The sequence below is a fragment of the Platalea leucorodia genome, assembly GCF_965183815.1.
Source record: "Platalea leucorodia genome assembly, chromosome: 1".
NCBI classification, from domain to species: Eukaryota; Metazoa; Chordata; class Aves; order Pelecaniformes; family Threskiornithidae; genus Platalea; species Platalea leucorodia.
In genome coordinates this window covers 130,322,669-130,338,126 of record NC_138823.1, presented here as the reverse complement: position 1 = coordinate 130,338,126, position 15,458 = coordinate 130,322,669, and the positions used below count along the sequence as shown (strand labels likewise).

At 46.3% G+C, this 15,458-nt stretch overlaps 1 protein-coding gene across 1 annotated transcript; it reads right to left on the bottom strand.

Annotated features, from left to right (window-relative positions):
- Positions 1-9,192: 9,192 nt before the first annotated feature.
- On the bottom strand, positions 9,193-12,585 carry TRIL (TLR4 interactor with leucine rich repeats). Its single transcript, XM_082310648.1, has one exon. It carries the CDS (start codon positions 12,568-12,570, stop codon positions 10,237-10,239), a length of 2,334 nt encoding a protein of 777 aa, XP_082166774.1. The 5' UTR covers positions 12,571-12,585; the 3' UTR covers positions 9,193-10,236.
- Positions 12,586-15,458: the final 2,873 nt, after the last annotated feature.

The window sequence follows — 15,458 nt, the reverse complement described above, 5'->3', positions numbered from 1 at the left end:
TTTAGAAGAGTGAATTGAGAATTTGAGGACACAGAAAGGGCAGACAAATCATTAAAGATTGTTTAAAATATTTCAGCATTATAAAGCATTGATTCTAACTCCTGACTTCAAAACACACCGAGGTCATTACATTAGTTTCAGCAGCGCTGCTGTAATGGCCCAGTTGCCATAATCCTGACGTTTTATAAGCCTAATAAGGCAAAGAAAGAAGGGACACGGATAGGGCCTATTACACACCAGGAAACAAACAAAACAAGAAGCAAAAACCCCTTCACAGGCTTCTGAGAAATGCAGGCTAATCCCAGCAGCACACAGAGCAGTGGCATGGGAGAGAGGGACCGCTCCGCAGCGCAGCTCCCTTGGGGACCAGAAAGAGGAGGCTGCCTAAAATAAGATTAGTGCCTTTGAGAAGAATTATGCTGGATTTGGAATTCCTCTGTGTAATGTATGAAATACTTTTGGTTTGATTATTCAGATTCATGAATAAAAATTTGGTTTCTGACTGTTCCTGTCTGATTCTGACCACTTTAGGTCCAAAGGGCAATGTCTGAAATACAAGCAGCTACACAAGCTCTTTGATGTGAAAACATGTATGAGTGATAAAAGCTCTACCACTGGCCCGTATGTCAGGATTTTACCTCCTTCTGTAAAGAAACTTAGGAAACTAGTTTCATCCAAACCAGAAAGATCACAAATGCAGAACGGGAGAAGTCTGACAGCTTTTCCCCTCTCAGGAGAGAGGCAGCAGTCTTTCTGAAGAATCAGACCAAATTATAGATCACTGGGACTGTCTGCCTGGATTATCGTCAGCTGAATGGTAAAGCTTTAGGCAAGAAACACATTTTCTAAATCCATAATCCTTTTCCTTGTGTACTTTGTTGATACTACATAAAAACAATACACAATACATGTTCTGGACACTCTGGAGAGAAATGCAATCCAAGTGGCTACAGTAGTCGGGACTGGGTCAAAACAATGTAAAAGGTACAAAACTTGACACCTCATTACAGATCACAAAGAGAAACAAAAGGCAGCTAACCATGATAAGGGGATAAGCAGGGATGATAACACATGGATTTGGACAGCTATCCGTGTAATGACCACAATGTTGAACTTGAATGCCTCCCAAAGTCTGTATTTCACACATTTTCTAAGGCATCATATTTTCTAAGCACCTGCAGCTTCTCAGACACAGTGGATGCTCAGCATCCTTAAACACATATTCCAGTCACTTTTGCTGCATTAATCCAAAACCCTCCAGCCAGACGGAGAAGGAGGTAATAGAACAGGGGAGAAGAGAAAGACCATTTTAGAGGAAAAAAACCCACAATAACATAACAGTTATGTTAAGTCCTAAAGCTCTAAAATCAGTTCTAGTGATGTTTAGCATGTGCCCAAATTTTGCAGAGTTCCCAATCTGAACAGCCAAAAGATTCTTCCAGTGCGTACACATTTGGGTCCTGCCACTACTGGTAGACTTTGGCAACTGTAGTATATTTGCAAAGCTCTAATCCATCAGTTATTTAACCACAGCAAAAAAATATCCCTGAACCTGTTCTGGTTGTTAGAGTTTGGCTGTGTTTGGAAGGCTAGGAAAACTGTTCATTCTCCTGTTTCATAAGCAATTGCATATCTCAAGGCCTAGGAGCCCGTAGATTAAGATGATTTTCTACCATGGTATAAGTGAAAAGGCTGAAAGTAAAAACCTGTGAGAACGGCACCAGTTTTCCAGGTACAGTTGTGCTAATTGGAATGGTAGGCGATTTTAGCAGGTTGGATAAAAACATATGATCAGTCTGAAGTTCAGGAATGCCTCAGATGCACTTGCAAGTGCAAATTTAAACAACAAATGAATCCAAAATCTAAGTAGGTCAGCATGGTTACAAGCTAACTGTTTGGAATTCATTAGTATTTTCCACCTGAAACATATTCTAAATACCTCTAAATAAAATATATGAGAGACTATTTTAACTGAATAAAGTGTACCCAGTTGCGTATTACAGACACCTCAAAGAGCTGTTAACACCTTCAGCAGACTGCCAGTTACTTCAGACTGTGCTGACTTTGGTTTTACAGAGGAAAAGTAAGGAGGTTTTGTCTCCAAAAATGTAATTTTTTTGATGCTGCCTTTAGTGTGAAACCTATTTCTAACTCTCCAGTTACAAAATAAGCTTAGGTCAATATACATTTTATAGAATAAAGTTCTTAGCCATTCCAGTGAAAAAGATGCTGTCCCTGAATCTCTTTTCCATTTGAGCTTCCAGAAATGGAAGGAAGGGATGTCTTTAGTTCCCACTGGACCTCTGCAGTCTCAGGTTCTTAGGGATACATCCTGGCAGGAAAACCAAAAGCCTCTGCACTTCCCTTTGTGCCAGCAGAGTAGTATCAGTGGGATCCCAGTGAATCATTCCAATCACAAATCGTTCCTGAATAAAATAACTTCCGTTTAAGAGGATTTATTTAAAATTCATGTACTCCTTCCTTCCCTTTCTAAGAGCAGACTCTATTTTAAACGGCTGTTATCTCTATTTCAAACCAGATAAAACAAACCCAAACAAACTCCCATTATACAGAATTTTAAAAATGAGATAAGAAAAAAACAAATAAATGAATGGATACCAGGCTGAACAGAATGTCCCTAACCTGTTGGAGAAAACCCTGTGCCAATGAGTAAGATGTTCGAAGACGGTAGTATTGCAACAGTAAGAGCAGTCAGGTGGAAGGCACAAGCAGCACTGCAGAACTGTATGGCAAGGATCCCAGCACCTGCACCAGGCTTACGGGAACTACTGGCAAGTTCCAGATCTACTGGCATGTTTACTACTTTATTCATGTTCATATTGAACTCAGTGAGTACAGTTCTCTCTGAGTTACTTCTGCCACTCTTACATTATAAAGTTGCAACAGGTTGCAGAGTTTTATATTGTCAATACCTAATGCAGGAGTGCTGCTGAGAGAAAGAAAACTGAAGGTTTTAACAAAATATTTTAAATAATAAGTAGATCTTTTTAGGCAACGAGAGCAAGTGGAGAAGTTTGGTTTGGGGTAAAATGAGTTAAGTGGGTCCTTATGGTAATGTCATCAACAATGAAACAGTTGATGTTTGGTTTGGCATCATTAGGTTTCAGAGTTAACAACTTACTACAATGATCATGAAGGATTCACCCCCTTTGGTAATTATCAGCTGAGAAAGACATTTCCATGCCAGCTAACACTCAGATTCATCTCTCTAAGATGATCAGATCTGAGAACTATTTTTTTTTTCCTTTTAAAGATGAACACTGAATCTTAGAGCACAGTTCTGCAATACAATTAATTCCATTGTCACAGACCTGTTATCGATGGGTACCTACATTAAGAGTCTTGAAATCTTTTCACTCTCACAGAGCGAAAACAGAAGAAGGATCAAGCTGTGGCTGCAAAAAAATGGCGTACTAAAACATCTGCTATATGTACTGAGCAACACTCCAAATTGTCTCATGAGTCTAACATATGAGCCTTGTCTAGTAGTATATTAGTTCAAGATTTAGATCATGACATAGTAACAGCAAATAAACCATGTTATCCTTCAGTTATAAACAAAACTTTTTTTTTTTTTTCTGAAAGCATGCTTTTCCTGAGTGTGTTCCTCTAGAGTGAAATAATTTCTGACCTTTCCTCTGATGGGTATCACCACTAAATATTCTCCCTTATTTGAAATTGTTTTACAGTAGTCAGATAGGGGCTGCTACCATGCTAAGTAACTTCAGTATTTAAACTAAATTTTAGCTTTAATATTTAAACATTAAGCAAGATGGAAGGAAAACAAATATCAATGGTACAATGACAGATATGTCAGTGGTACAACGACAGATGAAGTTAACGATTGTACTAAAACATGGATTTGGACAGACCAAAAGAGGTCTTTCTCACTGTCAGGATGAACTACAGCAGTGTAACAGTGTTAATCTCTTAATCTCTTAGTTTAAAAGTGATAGTACAGACGTCATTTCAGTGAACTTTTCTGGATCCAGACAGGATACATGCATATCCCCATGTAATATAACTTGTTAACATAATGCAAATCTTTTCTCTTATTGGCAAGGAATTAAATAAGAGTCATGTAATTATTTACAACCTTCCTACCTTCTTCATGTTCCAAGGAAAGAGAATTCCTTTCTTGACTTAAAACTGGCATTCAGGTTTACTTTAACAACACCATCCCTGAAATATTTGTCCCTTATGAGATAAATCAGTCTCTCAATGAGAAAATTTGTCTCATTATCTTTCTGTGTATGATTTTTATCTATTATACATATCCAGGCCTTCAAATAACTCCTAAATATTTAGTACAACTAAGCAAACATATACTAAACTAATGACAATGAAACAAACTGCACACGTGAGAAGTTAATTAAATGAACCAGGCAAAAGTCTGGTTAACAGGATTTTTGCCAAGGACTTCACAAAAAGCTTTTCCACTCTGTTCCCTTGAGATTCAGGTCTCATAATCAAGTCTTTTTTCTAGTCTCACATGACAAAATAAAATGAACTAGACTAGACCAGACTGATGCATAAGGTGCTATATTACGGTAATATGTTTGCCATAGCTAGAGGGCACAGCCATGGCCCTACATTAATGTTTTGTTGGTCATTCATTCTCACAAAATTATAAAAAATAAAACCCTCACTTCACAACCTCTGAACACTTGCTACATTGCAAAGTAGTATATATATGTTGACTGGCAGATCGCTCTAATGTTTGTCCAGATTCTCTCTTGGTACAGGTTAGACATGGATGGATCTCCAAAGAGCAGTGAAGTATTTTGAAATACTGAATATACAAAAAATTGAAATATTTTGAAAAAAATATTAATGTGATTTGAGAATATGTTTGTCTGAACATTAAAAAAACTCTGGTAAAGTAAGGAATAGGATTACACCTATCTACTTGAAGCCAAGAGATGCCATTTAATGTATTAGCTAAGGACTGCTGTGCCTGACAGCAACTTCAAATGAGCTTTGCAATGAAATAAACAAGTAATACTTCAGTAAGAATTAATACTTTTAACAGTACCCCAATTTTCTTTGTAGCACTCAATAGCTTTTAAGATTTCTGTATGTGGGGACCTCCCCATCCCTGGACTAATAGCTTATTTCTATGACATAAAATTATTGTGCATAAATTTTCAAATTAAAAATAAAAGTACCTTTAAAAATCCAACAACAAATGAGATATGCATCACTATAAATATTCATAAATTCTCTTTAAAGTGTCAGATTCTTCTTCGTTAGTAAATACCTCTATTATGTTTTTAGGCAGTTTTCTTCCAGCTATTTATTCATACTGTATTATTCATCTTAATGCTTACAGCCATGTTTCTAAAAACAAATGAGATATAAGTTTATTTTAAAAAACATATCAAGGAGCATCTATATAAATAAATTCATGTACAATGATACTAAGATAAATATTTGTGTTCAAAGACAATTGGCTAATTTTCTATGGGAATTTAATTTCTATGGGAATTAAAGCACGCTCTTGAGAAAACTCAACTTTTTATGGAGAAAAACACAACAGCAGTATTTGGACAGCCTGCCAAAACTATGCTATATTTAGCATGGAGCAAAAAGAACAAATCCAGCGTCCAGCACACACACGGTTTCCTTACATTTATTCCCCATTTCACACTTAACAAATATCAGATTATAGATCAACATCTCTATAGCAACGCCTCTCAAAAGAGTTGCCCAGATGAAAAATCAAGTACATCACTGTGTACACACAATTTGGCTGATTTGATTTTAAAAATCATTTTTTACACCAAAGCTTCACTTGTGGACTTCACACAACATATGCACACCCTTGGTGGCCAGAGAAACATGCATTAGTGTAAGCAGCCAGGTTTTTGGAATTGAGGTAGTATTGCTCCTGCTCACTGAAGGAGTTTTCTGTAAATACATATACTGTCATGAAAACATGTTTTTTGTGGACTCATACACTACAATCTAAATGTATGTTTACTAGTTAAATAAATATCCTGATGGAACCGGAGTAGACTCTTTTTCTTCCTCTCAATTCCTCATTTTCCAAATCTCTCCCAGGAAAGAGCAGAAAGGAAAAGGTGCAAGAGACATATATCAAATTTACCAAATCCCTTCTTATAAGGGTAATAACATGGTTTAAATAATGATGGTGTTTTAAAATGTGGCATTCGCGGTGCATTGTGAAAACTAAAGATAGCACTGCCTAAAGAAATCAATATTTTTATAAATCCAACTGTGTTAAAACAGTCTCAGATAGTCAAGCAGAGTGCTTTTCAACAAGGGTTTTTCACACACATGTAAACCTTCACTGACACCATTATAGCCCTGCTCTCTTCAGATTATTTCTCTCTAGCCCTGTGCTGTAACTTCAATGTTTCTAGGATCTCATAAAGAAGGTTTAAGTGTTGTCAGTTTTGCAAATCATTAATGATTTTCCAGTAAAGGTATATACTCTACATAGGATTTTCATCTAATGTGAATAGTCTAGATTTTCTTGGACTGTGGACACGTTGGGCATCAAGACTACCTGAGATTGTTTAAGCAGCTTCCCATCTTTGACTGCTTTTTCCCGCCTCTGCACTGCACCCCCACATTTTGCCACTTCCAATACTTATACAAGTTGAACAGAATCGAAGAAACCGAGCTGCCTGAAAAACAGGGGAGATGAGAGGTACTAGGAAAGGTTATTTTCCAGGAGGATCAATTGCGCAGTTCACCTTCCAGCTGCACAAACAACCGTGCCAGCTGGCTGCAGCAAAGGGTCAGGGATCGTGGCGGGGAGCAGGAGGTGGGCAGAGGCTGCCGAACCAAGCGGCGCTGCCCCCAGGGAAGCCCAAGTACCTTTTGCGATCCCCCCCAGCAGTAGCCCGCTTAATTTGATGGGACAATATTTGCGTGATTTTCCATCTTTGATAGATAACATGCTCAGTAACTACTTAGCAGGAGAACAGCACTCAGTTCGCTCTTCCCCAAGCTGCACGGATTCCAGGAGCGGACAGGGCAGTAAAACTATTTCTGCTAGGAGGGCAAGCATTTTGAGCACAAATTGATGGCAGATTCATCCATTTAAAAAGGGTTGTTTTTACAGTCATTCTTTAGAAAGGACCTTACTTTAAAAAGGACACAATTATAAATACTTCACTGCTGGTAAAAATAGACCCATGTAATATTTACATCATTCAGTCACGGAATGTTGCTGACTTTTCTTTCCTCAACCACCCGCTAATACAGTTTCCCCCCCCTCCCAAAAAAGCTGTAAGTAACATCTGTACATAAAGCCTAAGTAATCCTACAGTTACAGTATGTGTGACTCTTAAGAAGTCACCAACTTCATTCTGTTAGCCATTTTTCTTGTGTTGATCTATGTATTTACTTCTCCCAGACTAGAGCAAAGAGCCGTTTCATTCTAGCAGTTCTCCAGACATTTGTATAAATTCAAAAAGCAGCAGTGAATTATTAATTAGAACAACACGTATATGCTAACTATGGTATGTTTATATCATTAGCCTGATAATACTGAAAAACCCTCAGACCTGTAACTTCCAATGAGTATAAAAAAAATGTATTAGCCCAAACAATCGCCATTTCTTATTTAGCTTAGAAAGGATCATTAGTTCACTGAGGTAACAGGACCTTATTAGTCTATCTTGGGACAGTGGTCTACCTGTTTCAGAACTGGCCGTTTTAATTATTTTAGTGTTTGCACTATCCAAACATATTACAACCAAAATAGAAAAGACAACGTATGGTGAAATACATGAAAGAATGAAGGATGAGGCACTCTCCGCAGTCCTAAAAACCAGCAGTGCCAGTAATACAAAAAAGTTACAGCCAGTCTATGATTGAAGAGTGATGCATTATGAGATACAATCTAAGACGCCAATTTTCTTTCAGCAAATGGATTTATTGACATAATTGATTATAACCATGTACAGCATCTATGCATCTCCCATTGGAAGAATATCCAGTGATAGAGCTAACGTTAGTGTGATACACAGCTTTACTCAATAATCCCCACTGCATTTCTAACAACGAACAGTGGCGTATTCCACAGTCAGCCACAAATGGCCAAAAGCACCCAGGGGTCCAACAGAGCAGAAATTTAAGATTCTTAACAAAAAATAAAACCTGATCCTGGATTCCTTCAGTTTTAATTCCGTTTAACATTGTATCTATAAGAGTCACAAATTTTAATCTATACACTGACAATCGAGTTTGGCCACTGATATTAATGAAAACTGCTGCCTGTCAAAATGAAATCCGAAAGGACTTTTTGCTACTGACTCAAGAATCAAGTCTTAAGTCTGATTTTTTTTCTCCATTTAAAAGGCAAAGATCAAGGCAAATGGTCCCTACACTCTCTCCTTTCCTCCCATTTGAATTTAAAGATTCAACAAAAATCCCTCAGGACATAAAGTCTTGTTCTCTCCATTCAGTCACTGAACTCCAATTGAAGGTACCAGTTACTATGGTGTCTTTTGTAAACACTTGTTCATCTGGGGAAAAACAAAAAAAAAGGAGAAAAAAAAGGGAAAAAAAGAAAAAAAAACCCAAATAGCCTACTTGCAATTATGGTAATAAACAACTTGTAGTCACGAAAACCTCAGGTCAGCAATGAATGCATGATATTGAGATGAATGTCTCCATAGTTCACTAACATTTCCTTCAAACCATTCAGTTCCACAAGAGTTCATCTGAGGTTGCACATTAAATTCAAAGGAGCAGAAGTAGAATCAATGGTCTCAACAATTTACCAAACTCCATCTAAAACATTTGCATTTAAAGTGTAACCACAGTTTGGACCTTTTTAATTAGCTCATTTCTAGACCACACAGAGAGAATTATTAATGTAAACTAAACCACCGTATTTCATAGTAACAGAACCGCATTCTGTAAATATTTAGGAAAGTAAAAGTCCGAGAAAGCAGAGAGCAACTGATCATAAAGTCATTAGTGTTGCTCAAAAAACAAAAGCAAAATTCTAATTAAAACAAAACAAAACCAAACAAACTCAAACATCATATACTACTGCAAAAGGGTTTAACTTCAGCACGACTCACTCAGCTACACAAAACACGGAATCTAGATTAATATACAAAAATGTTTTATTTCACAGTGAGGTACATAAAGCTTCTAACTTTAGTAGGCTACGGCTAAGAGAGAATTGCCTGTTAGGATAAAGACTGTTTCACATTCCTGAAATATTCTCACCTATTATTGCTTCTGAAGAAAGGCACCAATATGATTTATCCATCAACGGTTCACCTCTGCATTCACCCATTTAGAAATGAAGATGAACACTGTGAAGGTCAGTGATCTACTGACCATCACGGACCCAGACAACTACAGCACACATTAATGTGTACAAGTACCAAGCAGTATTTATTCAAAACCAATTTAAAAATAGCTCATTTGTAAACATATTACAAAACTCTGTTAGTTTTTCCTAGTGGTGTCAGCAATATATTCCTGTAAAACTAACCAGCTGCATTATTGTTTCCCGTTTACAAAAAAAAAGTATGAAAACACACTCACGCACATTAAATCGCCTCACATTCGCTTTGAGTCAAAATGGCACAGCCTTCAAACTGTCCAGCGCGAAACGTTAACATTTCCAGCCCTCCAGACGACTCGCTGGGCGCGCACGGTTCAACAGCAACATTAAAAGACGACCCTCAGTCCACATTTTTGATGAGGAAGGGCTGGTGCCTCGGAAAGGCCTGTTCGAGGCGGCCCCGCGCGGGGCCAGGCCGCTCGCTGTAACCGTTGTTCCCCACTGCAGTCCCAGAAAACCACCTGTAAACGAGCACGCTGAAATTTACGGCTCTGCGTCCGTGTAAGGGAGGCACCGGCTGCCCTTCGCGGTAGCTCCCGCCGGTTTGCTCTCCTCCTGGCACGGAACGGTCACCGCCAGTCGGGGCTTTTGCTTGGGTTAGTGGCGATTTCTGAGAAAACGGTGACCTCCCGGCAGAGGTGACCGAGTCAGCCCGTCTCACAGGTGGCGTCGGCCCCGGCCTGCGGTCAGAGCGGCTGAAGGCGGCGGCCGCACCACAGCTCGCCCCCCGGGAGGCCGCCACCCCGCCGCCATCCCCTCCCGGGCCGAGGCGGCCGCCTCCCCCCGCCGCGCTGACGGCAGCTGCCCGCGGGCCTCGCCGCGCGGCGGCGCCCGCCTCCCGCGCGGGGCCCGCCGGGAGCCGTAGCGTGGCGGGCTCAGTCGGCGAAGCGCTGCAGCAGGTGGTCGTCGCCGTGGCGGCCGCCGCCGCCGCTGTCCATGAAGCGCTCGCAGGGGAACTCGATGAGGTCGGCCTCGCTGAGGGCGCAGGCGGCGCCGCGGGGCGGCCGGTGGGACTGGAAGCCCGAGAAGTCGGCGGAGACGCCGGTGCCCATGGAGCGGAGGGGCCGGCGGGTGGAGTAGAGCTGGCGGACGTGGACGGGCGCCGCCTTCCGCCGCCGCCGCCCCAGCACCTTCTTGCGCAGCAGGCGGGAGGCCCAGGCGGCCAGCGCCGCCAGGAGCAGCAGCGCGTTCACCGCCAGCAGCACCAGGGTGAGGAGCTGCTGGTCGGGGCCGCGGGGCCCGCCCGCCGCCGCCGCCGCCGCGCCGCTCTCGGGCAGGGTGACCAGCCCGGCGCAGTGGTCCCGCGGCGCCACCGGGCACACGCGGCCGCCGAGGACGCCCTCGACGCAGACGAGGTAGGGGGTGTCCGGGCGGAGCTCCCGCAGGGTGGCGGCCGGCTCCCCGCGCTCCGGCAGGTAGACGAAGCGCTGGAACTTGACGGCGGCGCCGAAGCGGTCGAAGAGGAGGCGGAACCGCGCCGGCCCCAGCAGGCGGGGGCTGCGGTGCGGCCGCACGGCCCAGCGCACCGTCACCGAGCTGGAGCCCACCGCCTCCACCGACAGGTTGCAGAGGAACAGCTTGTTGAAGTCGCACGGGTCGGACACCAGCGGCGGGACCCCGGCGGCCGCCGCCGAGCGGGGCTTGCCGGCCCGCCGGGGCCACGCCGCGCTGGGCGGCGCCGGCCCGGAGGCCGCGGGGCGGGCGGGCGGCGGCGGCGTGGGGCTGGCCGCCTCCGCCGCGGCCACCGGCGGCCCGGCCGCGCCCTCGGGCGCCCCCAGCAGGCGGGCGGTGGAGGCGGAGGGCGCCGGCGGCCCCGGCGGCCCGCGGGGCAGCCCCGCGTCGCCGCCGCTGCTGTTGCTGCCGAGCCCCTCGGCGGAGGGCGGCGGCCGGCGCTGCTCCTCCGCTGCCGGCGGCGGGGAAGGGGAGGAGGGAGAGGCACCGTCGTGGCAGGGGCCGCCGTCTTGCGGCGGCGGCAGCTGGGCGTCCTGCAGGTAGTCGAGGTACTTGCCGGCCAGGGCGGGCGGCAGGCGGCACTGCACGAAGACGGTGAGCAGGCGGCCCTGGGAGTGCCAGGCCCCCAGCCAGTGCTTGAGGCCGCGGAGGCGGCAGTCGCAGCTCCAGGCGTTGCCCTCCAGCTCCAGGCGGTAGAGGGCCGGGCTGGAGGCAAAGAGCTCGCCGGGGAGGGTGGCCAGCGCGTTGTCTCGCAGGCTGAGCTCCCGCAAGCGGCCGAGGCGGCCGAAGGAGGCAGGGTGCAGGGCGGTCAGCGCGTTGCGGCTCAGATCCAGCGCCTCCAGGCTGCTCAGCGGCTCCAGCAGGGCGGCGGGCAGGTGGCTCAGCAGGTTTCCCTCCAGGCGCAGCTCCTTCAGCGAACCCAGCCCCGTGAAGGCGTCCGGGGCCAGGTGGGCCAGGCGGTTTCCGCTGAGCGAGAGCTTCGCCAAGCCGGGCAGGTGCTGGAAGAGCCCCCCTGTCAGCTGCTGCAGGCTGTTGCTGGCTAGCAGCAGGGTGTGGAGGGAGCGCAGCGGCCCGAAGATGTCCGGGTGGCGAAGGGAGCTTTGCTGGTTCCCTGAGAGGTCGAGGAAGCGCAGCTTAGCCAGGCCGGTGAAGGCACCGCGGCTCAGCCAGCGGATGCGGTTGGACTCCAGGTGCAGGTAGAGTAAGTTCGGCAGCCCTGAGAAAGTGGAGTCGCCTAGTGAGCCCAGCTCGTTGCCATCTAGGCGCAGCTTGACAAGGCTGCCGAGGCCGGAGAAGGAGGCGGCGCTGAGGCGGCCGATCTCGTTGGCGTTCACGTAGAGGATGCGCAGCTTGGCCAGGGCGCTGAGGGTGCCGGGGGCCAGCGCCGGCAGCAGGTTGTTGCCCAGGTAGAGCTCTTCCAGCCGACCCAGGCGCTCAAAGGCCTTGGGATGCAGCGAGCGGATCCGGTTGTACTGCAGGTCCAGGCGCTGGAGCCCTGCCAGGCGGTGGAAGTCGAAGGCAGAGATGTTGGCGATGAAGTTGCCCCCGAGGCTGTAGGTGAGGATGTCCTGGGGCTCGGCAGCCTTGGGCACGGAGCGCAGGCCCCGGTTGGTGCAGAGGAGGTGCTGGTGCTGCTGGCAGTCGCATGGCTCGGGGCAGATGGGCTCGGCCGCGGGCAGCAGCAGGAGGAAGAGGGGCACGGAGCCCCAGAGTACCCGCGGCAGCACCATCAGGCGGACCCGGCGCGGCGCCCCCATCCCGGGACGAGCCGTGGGCTGCTTCCCCCGCCGGCTTTGTGTCTCTCCGGCATCCCCCCCGCCTCCTCCGCGGCTGCTAATCGGCCCCTCCTCTGCTCCGCGCCGGGCTGAGCTCCGCGCCGGGCAGGCGGGCGCGGCGGCGGCTGCTGCAGGTCGCGGTGCCCGGCACCATGGGCTCGCCCGGGCCGGCCCGGGGCGCGGAGCGGCCGGGAGGGCTGGGGGCCGCCGCCGCCCCTCGCGGCCCGCGGGCTGCGGTTCGGCGGTCGCGGGGCCGGGGCTGCCGCGGGGGGCGGGCGGGCGGCGGAGCGGAGCGGAGCGGCGCGGCCGGCCGCTGCTCCGCCGGCTCTCCCAGGAGCGGAGGGGGCGGGCGGAGCGGGGAGGGCGAGGGCGGGGGGGGACGGCGGCGGGCGGAGCGGGGAGCAGGAGAAAGACGAGCTCCGAAACTTGCCGAGAAAAGTCAGCGGAAATTCGTACTTCCCACACTGTGCCCTGGGGGACCGGAGGATCGGATGGAGCGGGGGAGAGGGAGGACGGCGCGGCGGGGGGGGAAGGAAGCCCGCGGCCGGTCCTGGCTCGGCTCAGCCCCGGCAGCGAGCAGGGGCGCAAAGTGGGAAAGTAGGAATTGGAACCGGCTGTGGCTGCCTCCCAGCCACATGGGCTGCGCATCGGGGAGGGGGAAGGGAACAGAAGTAAACTAGTCGTCGTCTGCCTCCCCCCCCCCCCTTTTTTTTTTGCTTTTATTTAGAAACCTGCCAAAAAGCAATAGTTACGGTTTACCACGGGTTAAGGACTTTGTTTTAAGCAAACGGCAATCGGAGGACTAAGCCACCTATAGTACATCAAAGAATGAATTTTCATTCTTTCTCTGCGCCATCCTGCCCAGTGGGTTCCTGACAAAGCTGCCAGTGAAGATGCAGCTGAACATAGCTCCAGCTCCACGAGGCTCATCAAAGTGACTGAGATGCGCTTTAGAAATAATTCCCCTTTTAAAGATTCTTCTCTCTCAACAGCATACAAATTCAGAGTGGAAGGAAGGTATTGGGAAGCATACTGAAAGCAAAATAGATTGTGTACCCATCCATTCAATGGTTTGCCTTTCTTTCCTGTTGGCATTTTTTTTCCTAAGATGTTGCCAATGGGATAAATAAGTGTCTAAGGGCAGGAGGAAATGCCTGGATATGAAGGGTATATAAGGCCATCAAGAATGATGAGAGAAAGAAGATAATGCCCAAAATATTGTGTTGCAAATTTATTAAATACATCGTAAGCTGTGTTACCATGTGATGTTGTACCCAACTGCACACACTTTGCATACACTTCTGGACTAAAGGAGTGTACAAGCCATGCTCCTTTCTCTCACCAGAAGGCGGAATTTAGATAGCTTTTGTGGAAGTTTTGTTTTTAGTGGCTGCGTCAGCATGAGCAGGTAGCATGGTATGGTAGTTTGTGCTGAGTCCCTCTTGTCTGCTTTCATGGAGAGGTGTTACTTTGATCTAAATCTGATTTGGTCCTGCTTTTTAGCAGTTGGAAAACATGAAATGTGCTCCAAGCCTGCTCTGGAGCGTGAAGCACAGTGTTGTGCATGGAGGTAATCAGCAGATTTGCCTCAAAAGCACACTGGCAGTCTGAAGAAACCTTGAAGAGAAGGGATAAATCTTGGCTTGGTCAAAGAAACATCATTATGAGCATCTTAATTCCTGGCTCCTGTAGTTAGCTGAAGCTGGGCCTTATGAGGAATAATCTTTTTGTAGTGGTAACTGCATTGTGCTGGGAAGTCATATTTGGGGCAGGAGAGTGATATTTTAGATAATCTGAATGAATTTTGCAAATAGCTTGTAAAATCAAGCGAACAGGTCTGAATTACAACTTGCTCATTGGGAAAGTCTCATCTCCCAAGTAACAAGTGATAGGACAAGAGGAAATGGGCTCAAGTTGTGCCAGGGGAGATTTAGATTAGATATTAGGAGAAATTTCTTCATGGAGAGAGTGGTTAGGTATTGGAACAGACTGCCCAGGGAAGCGGTACAATCACAGTCCCTGGAAGTATTCAAAAAATGTGTGGATGTCGTGCTTAGGGACATGGTTTAGAGGTGGACCAGGTAGTTAGGTTAATAGGTTGGGCTTGATGATCTCAGAAGTCCTTTCCAACCTTAACGATTCTATGATTCTATGAACAATAATGTGCTAGAATACGGTTATGGCAAGGTAAGCTGGTGTTTCTGGTTTTCTTTTTTTGTGAGAAATGGCAGTTGCGTAGGCAGTCTTGATAAGCTAGAAAAGTAACTGAAAGATTAGGTACTTATACCTAAAAATCTACCTATAGGGGAAGGCGTCATAGTATACTAAATTAAAAATTTTGAAGCAAAAGTGGTGGAAATCAGAGTTGTCAGATTCTAGAACTTGCTGATTTCTGCAGACATGCACTATCTTGTCATCAGACAAGCGTGTTCTTAGATTAACTTGATTTAAAATTGTGTCCTAAATTGTCGTTGCATTGGTTTCTGAGGGTTGACAGAAGTTTGTCTTCTTCTTGAGTGAAGTGGAAAGTTTCTGTTTTGATTATTTGTAACTACTTTATTTCAAGCAGTATATGCTTGATTAGAAAGATATTTTTTTCCTGAAATAAATGTGAATAAGTTTCACAGGAGGAACTTTTTGCTAGCGTTTTTTCTTCTCTTCCCAAGTTACGAAAGAAGCCCATCCAGCATTTGTTCATGATTCAAATGTCCATGGGTTAAGAATCCAGACCTTTTAGCTCACTCTCTTCCTTACTGAACATGTTTTCACTTGCCAGCTTTTTCTTTTCAGTATCTAGCACATCATGTCTAATATTTAGGACAAAGTAGAGGGATTTTTTCACCCTACAATGGCTGTGTGTTTCTTTCCCC